Source organism: Lichenostomus cassidix, unplaced genomic scaffold (genome assembly GCF_008360975.1).
Source record: "Lichenostomus cassidix isolate B80296 unplaced genomic scaffold, HeHo_3.0 HiC_scaffold_38, whole genome shotgun sequence".
NCBI lineage: Eukaryota > Metazoa > Chordata > Aves > Passeriformes > Meliphagidae > Lichenostomus > Lichenostomus cassidix.
In genome coordinates this window covers 1,150,166-1,157,303 of record NW_028147440.1, presented here as the reverse complement: position 1 = coordinate 1,157,303, position 7,138 = coordinate 1,150,166, and the positions used below count along the sequence as shown (strand labels likewise).

At 52.1% G+C, this 7,138-nt stretch overlaps 2 protein-coding genes across 6 annotated transcripts in view; both read right to left on the bottom strand.

The window, feature by feature from the left end:
• The window catches only part of LOC146422921 (glycogen [starch] synthase, muscle-like), a 32,166-nt gene extending 31,067 nt beyond the window's left edge, over positions 1–1,099 (bottom strand). The window contains exon 1 of the mRNA XM_085045397.1: positions 1,043–1,099. Within this exon, the coding sequence (XP_084901523.1) occupies positions 1,043–1,099 (57 nt within the window). The remainder of the gene's footprint in view (positions 1–1,042) is intronic.
• A 406-nt stretch (positions 1,100–1,505) lies between these two features.
• Positions 1,506–7,138, bottom strand: part of GYS1 (glycogen synthase 1) — a 35,622-nt gene continuing 29,989 nt past the window's right edge. For 3 of the 5 annotated variants that reach the window (XM_085045698.1, XM_085045699.1, XM_085045702.1), the window contains 4 exons: positions 5,196–5,322; positions 3,376–3,471; positions 1,889–2,135; positions 1,506–1,827 (listed from right to left, as the gene is read on the bottom strand). In XM_085045698.1, coding sequence (XP_084901824.1) covers positions 1,521–1,827; positions 1,889–2,135; positions 3,376–3,471; positions 5,196–5,322 — 777 coding nt within the window. In that variant the 3' untranslated portion in view covers positions 1,506–1,520. Of the gene's footprint in view, positions 2,136–2,329; positions 2,374–3,375; positions 3,472–5,195; positions 5,323–7,138 lie in introns of those variants that run through there. The other 2 variants (XM_085045700.1, XM_085045701.1) reach the window with 2 other exon arrangements.

Here is a 7,138-nt window from a genome sequence, read left to right as displayed (position 1 = left end):
AAAAACCCCCCAAAAAAACCCCAAAAAACCCCCAAAAACCACCCAGAACCTCCAGAACACCCCAAAACCCTGAAATCCCCCCAAAAAATCCCCTAAAACCCACTGGGATCTCCTCAGTCTTCTCTCCAAGGACCTCCAGGAACCCCAAATTCCCCCGAAATTCCCCAAAATCTCTGTAAGACCTTCAGGAATTCCCCAAATCCCCACAAAATTCCCCAAAATCTCTGTAGGATCTTCAGGAATTCCCCAAATTCCCCAAAATTCCCCAAAATCTCTGTAGGATCTTCAGGAACCCCAAATCCCACCAAGATTCCCCAAAATCTCTGTAGGACCTCCAGGAACCCCAAATTCCCCCAAATTCCCCCAAAATTCCCCAAAATCTCTGTAGGATCTCCAGGAATTCCCCAAATCCCCCCAAAATTCCTCAAAATCTCTGTAGGACCTTCAGGAATTCCCCAAATCTCCCAAAATTCCCCAAAATTTCTGTAGGATCTTCAAGAATTCCCGAAATTCCCCCGAAATTCCCCAAAATCTCTGTAGGATCTTCAGGAATTCCTTCAGGATGACCAGGGGTCACTCAAAGCCCTCGAGACTTCCAAAAAAATCCTTCCAGAACCCCAAAAAATCCTTCCAGGACCTCAAAAAATCCTTCCAGGACCTCAAAAAATCCTTCCAGGACCCAAAAGATCCTTCCAGGACCACCAGGAACCTCTCAAAGATCCCAAGAGATCCTCCAAACCCTCCTGAGATGCCTTCAGACCCCCAAGGAACATCTCTAGGACCTCCAGGAACAATCCAGGTTCCTCCAAACCAACCTGAGATGCCTTCAAACCTCCAAGGAACATCTCCAGGACATCTTGTATGACCCTCAGGACCCCCAAAATGACCCCCAGGACCTCTAGAATGACCCCAAACTTCTCAAGAACTTCTCTAGGACCTCCAGGAACCTCTCCAAGGCCCAAAGAGATCCTCCAAACCCCTCTGAGATGCCTTCAAACCTCCAAGGAACCTCTCTAGGAGCTCCAGGTTCCTCCAAACCCACCTGAGATGCCTTCAAACCTCCAAGGAACATCTCCAGGACCCCCAGAATGACCCTCATGACCCCCAGGATGACCCCAAACTTCTCAAGAACTTCTCTAGGACCACCAGGAACCTCTCCAAGATCCCAAAGAGATCCTGCAAAGCCCCCTGAGATGCCTTCAAACCTCCAAGGAACCTCTCTAGGACCTCCAGGGATTCATCAAACCCACCTGAGATGCCTTCAAACCCTCAAGGAACATCTCCAAGACCCCAGATATGACCCTCATGACCCCCAGAATGACCCCCAGAATGACCCCCAGGACCCCCAAATCCCCCAGAATGACCCCAAACTTCTCAGGAACTTCTCTAGGACCACCAGGAATTCCTCCAAGACCCAAAGAGATCCTCCAAACCCTCCTGAGATGTCTTCAAACCTCCAAGGAACATCTCTAGGACCTCCAGGAACATTCCAGGTTCCTCCAAACCCACCTGAGATGCCTTCAAACCTCCAAGGAACATCTCCAGGACCCCCAGAATGACCCTCCTGACCCCCAGAATGACCCCAAACTTCTCAAGAACTTCTCTAGGACCACCAGGAATTCCTCCACGACCCAAAGAGATCCTGCAAACCCTCCTGAGATGCCTTCAAACCTCCAAGGAACATCTCCAGGACCCCATATATGACCCTGAGACCCCCAGAATGACCCCCAAGATGACCCGAAACCTCTCAGGAACTTCTCTAAGACCACCAGGAACCTCTCCAAGACCCAAAGAGATCCTCCAAACCCCCCTGAGATGCCTTCAAACCTCCAAGGAACCTCTCTAGGACCTCCAGGTTCCTCCAAACCCTCCTGAGATGCCTTCAGACCCCCAAGGAACCTCTCCAGGACCCCATCTATGACCCCCAGGTGTCCCCCAGGTGTCCCCAGGTGTCCCCGTGGCCAGGCTCACCCTGCCCAGGTATTTCCAGTCCAGCAGGTCCGACAGGCGCTCGGTGCGGTTGCGCTGGACGATGCGCTGCCGCCGGCTCTGCTGGCAGAAGCCGTAGAGGAACGCCGTGAGCTGGGCGCAGGACTCCTCGGGGGCGCGGAACCGCCGGTCCACGATGTAGATACCTGCGGACAGGGGGGACAGGTGGGGACACTGTCAGGGACACAGTCAGGGACATGGGGACATGGGTATGGGGACAGGGACAGTGTGCATGGAACCGCCGGTCCACGATGTAGATACCTGCGGACAGGTGGGACAGGTGGGGACACTGTCAGGGACACTGTCAGGGACATGGGGACATTGGGACATGGGTATGGGGACAGGGACAGTGTGCTCAGAACCGCCGGTCCACGATGTAGATACCTGGGGACAGGTGGGACAGGTGGGGACACTGTCAGGGACATAGGGACACTGTCAGGGACAGGGGGACATTGGGACATGGGGACAGGGACATTGGGACACTGTCAGGGACATTGGGACACTGTCAGGGACATGGTCAGGGACATTGGGACATTGGGACAGGGATATGGGGACAGGGACAGGGGGACAGGGGGGATCAGGGGATCAGGGAGTTGGGGACACATAGAGTCAAGCCTCAGGTGTTGATGACCCCCAAGTGATCAATAACCCTGTAGCTGATCAATAACCCCTCAGGTGATCAATAACCCCCCAGGTGATCAATAACCCCGCAGCTGATCAATAACCCCTCAGGTGATCAATAACCCCCCAGGTGATCAATAACCCCTGTGGGTGATCAATACTGACCGTAGGCCGAGGGGTCAGTGATGTGTGAGGATCAATGACCCCCAGGGTATCAATAACCCCCCAGGTATTGATGAACCCCCCCAGCTGATCAATAACCCAATAGCTGATCAATAACCCCCGTAGCTGATCAATACTGACCGTAGGCCGAGGGGTCAGCGATGTGTGAGGATCAATGACCCCCCAGGTATTGATGAACCCCCAAGTATTGATTAACCTCCCAGCTGATCAATAACCCAATAGCTGATCAATACCCCCATAGCTAATCAATACTGACCGTAGGCCGAGGGGTCAGCGATGTGCTCCTCCATGAAGCAGCCGAACCCTCAGGTATTGATTAACCTCCCCAGATACTGATGAACCCCAAGTATTGATTAACCCCCCAGCTGATCAATAACCCAATAGCTGATCAATAACCCAATAGCTGATCAATACTGACCGTAGGCCGAAGGGTCAGCGATGTGCTCCTCCATGAAGCAGCCGAACCCCCAGGTATTGATTAACCCCCCAGGTATTGATTAACCTCCCCAGGTATTGATTAACCCCCCAGGTGATCAATAACCCAATAGCTGATCAATATCCCCATAGATAATCAATACTGACCGTAGGCCGAGGGGTCAGCGATGTGCTCCTCCATGAAGCAGCCGAAGCCCGAGAGGTTGGTGGACACGCTGGGGATCCCCATGACTGTGCACTCGGCTGGGGGGACAGGGTGGGGTCAGCGGGCTTGGGGACACTGGGAGCCCAGAGGGACACCAGAGGGACACCAGAGTGACTCCAGAGTGACCCCAAAAGGAGCCCAGAGTGACCCCAGAATGGCTCCAGAGTGACCCCAGAGTGACCTCAAAAGGAGCCCAAAATGACCCCAAATGACCCCAAAATGAGCACAGAGTGACCCTAAAAGGATCCCAAAAGGAGCCCAGAATGACCCCAGAATGACCCCAAAATGGCCCCAGAGTGACCCCAAAAGGAGCCCAGAGGGACCCCAAAATGACCCCAAAATGGCTCCAGAGTGACCCCAGAGTGACCCGAAAAGGAGCCCAGAATGACCCCAGAGTGACCCCAAAATGACCCCAAAAGACCCCAAAATTACCCCCAAAAGACCCCAAATGGACCCCAAAAGGAGCCCAGAATGACCCCAGAGTGACCCCAAAATGGCCCCAAAAGGAGTCAAAAAGGAGCCAAAAAGGATCCCAAAATGACTCCAAAAGGAGCCCAAAATGACCTCAGAATGACCCCAAAATGACCCCAGAATGACCCCAAAATGACCCCAAATGGATCCCCAGAATGGCCCCAGAGTGACCCCAAAATGACCCCAAAATGAGCCCAGAATGACCCCAGAGTGACCCCAAAATGAGCCCAGAATGACCCCAGAGTGACCCCAAAAAGAGCCCAGAGGGACACCAGAGTGGCCCCAGAGTGACCCCAAAAGGAGCCCAAAAGGAGCCAAAAATGAGCCCAAAAGGACCCCAGAATGACCCCAAAATGGCCCCAGAGTGACCCCAAAAGGAGCCCAGAGTGACCCCAGAGTGACCCAAACAGACCCCAGAATGACCTCAGGGTGACCCCAAAAGGAGCCCACAGTGACCCCAGAATGACCCCAGAATGGAGCCCAGAGTGACCCCAAAATGACCCCAAAAGGAGCCCAAAAGGATCCCAGAAGACCCCAAAATGACCCCAAAAGGAGCCCAAAAGGATCCCAAAATGAGCCCAAAATGACCCAAAAATCAGCCCAAAAGGATCCCAGAATGACCCCGAAAGGATCCCAGAATGAGCCCAGAGTGACCCCAAAATGGCCCCAGAGTGACCCCAAAAGGAGCCCCAAAGGAGCCCAAAATGATGCCAAAAGGAGCCCAAAAGGATCCCAAAAAGATCCCAAAAGTAGCCCCAAAATGACCCCATAATGAGCCCAAAATTACCCTAAAAGGACCCCAAAAGGAGCCCCAAAAGGAGCCCCAAAATGACCCCAAAAGACCCCAAGAGGAGCCGAAAGACCCCAAAAGGAGCCAAAAAGACCCCAAAAGAACCCCAAAAAATCTCAGAATGACCCCAAATGACACCAAAAGACCCCAAAATGACCCCAAAAGGAGCCTCAAAATGACCCTAAAGACCCTAAAACCCCCAAAATTACCTCAAAATAACCCGAAAAGGATTCCAAAATGACTCAGGAATGACCCCAAAAGGAGCCCAAAATGCCCCCAAAATAACCCCAAAAAGAGCCCAAAATGACCCCAAAATGACCCCAAAATAACCACAAAAAGAGCCCAAAATGAGGCCAAAAGACCCCAAAAGGACTCCAAAAGACCCCAAAATGACCCCAAAAGGAGCTCCAAATGACCCCAAAAGATGCCAGAATTACCCCAAATGACACCCAAAACCCCAAAATGACCCCAAAAAACCCCAAAACCCCAAAATGCTCCTACCCGGGGTGTAGCCCCAGGGCTCGTAGTAGGAGGGGAAGACGCCCAGGTGGCAACCTCGGACAAACTCCTCGTAGTCCACGGGCAGCAGGGGGCTGGTGGAGGACAGGAACTCGGGGTGGAAGATGATCTGGGGGGACAGGGGGGGTGTGACCCCAAAATTATTGTCACCTGGAGCCCAAAATTGGCATATGGACCCCAAAATTCCAGCCCTGAACCCCAAAATTGTCATCTGGAGATCAAAATTCCATCCCTGAACCCCAAAAATTCCAACCCAAAACCCCAAAATTCCAACCCTGAACCCCAAAATTCCAACCCAAAACCCCAAAATTCCAACCCTGAACCCCAAAATTCCAACCCTGAACCCCAAAATTCCAACCCAAAACCCCAAAATTCCAGCCCTGAACCCCAAAATTGTCACCTGAACCCCAAAATTCCAGCCCAGAACCCCAAAATTCCAACCCTGAACCCCAAAATTCCAACCCTGAACCCCAAAATTGGCATCTGGACATCAAAATTCCAACTCTGAACCCCAAAATTCCAACCCAGAACCACAAATTCCAACCCTGAACCCCAAAATTCCAACCTTCTAACCCAGAACCCCAAAATTCCAACCCAGAATTCCAAAATTGTTATTTGGAGATTGAAATTCTGACCTTGAACCCCAAAATTCCAACCTTGAACCCCAAAATTCCAACCTTGAACTCCAAAATTCCAACCCAGAACCCCAAAATTATTGTCATTTGGAGATGGGAATTCCAACCCTGAACCCCAAAATTCCAACCCAGAACCCCAAAATTGTCACCTGAACCCCAAAATTCCAACCCAGAATTCCAAAATTGTTATTTGGAGATTGAAATCCCAACCCTGAACCCCAAAATTGTCACCTGGAGATCAAAATTCCAACCCTGAACCCCAAAATTGGCATCTGGAGCCCAAAATTCCACCCAAATCCCCACAAAACTTAATGAAACCCCCCAAACCCCACACCCCTCAATGTCCCCAATGTCCCCAAGGTGTCCCCAAGTGTCCCCAGTGCCACCTTGACCCTGTCCTTGCTGCTGTTGAAGAGCTCCAGACCCCAAAAAAGTCACTCAAATTCCCCCTTAACACCCCCAAACTCCCCCAGTCCCATAAACCTCGATGTCCCCATGGTGTCCAAAATGTCCCCAATGTCCCCAAGGTGTCCCCAAGTGTCCCCAGGGCACCTTGACCCTGTCGTTGCTGCTGTTGAAGAGCTCCAGACCCCAAAAATCCCCTCAAAATTCCCCCCAAACCCCAATGAAACCCCACAAAATCCCCCAAACCCCACACCCCTCAATGTACCCAACCCCCCAATGTCCCCAATGTCACCAGGGTGTCCCCAAGTGTCCCCAGTGTCACCTTAACCCTGTCGTTGCTGCTGTTGAAGAGCTCCAGACCCCAAAAAAGCCACTCAAATCCCCCCAAATCCCCCCAAATCCCAATGAAACCCCACAAACTCCAATGTCCCCAATGTCCCCAATGTCCCCAAAGTGTCCCCAGGTGTCCCCAAGGCCACCTTGACCCTGTCCTTGCTGCTGTTGAAGAGTTCCAGACCCCAAAGAAACCTCTCAAATCCCAATGAAACTGCCCCAAAACCCCTCAAAACCCCACAAATCCCACATCCCCCAATGTCCCCAACCCCACAAGTGTCCCCAAACTGTCCCAAAGTGTCCCCAGGTCACCTTGACCCTGTCCTTGCTGCTGTTGAAGAGCTCCAGACCCCAAAAAAGTCACTCAAATCCCCACAAAACCCCAATGAATCCCCACAAAACCCCTCAAAACCCCACAAACTCCAATGTCCCCAATGTCCCCAATGTCCCCAATGTCCCCAATGTCCCCAAGTGTCCCCAATGTCCCCAAGTGTCCCCAGGTCACCTTGACCCTGTCGTTGCTGCTGTTGAAGAGCTCCAGACCCCAAAAAA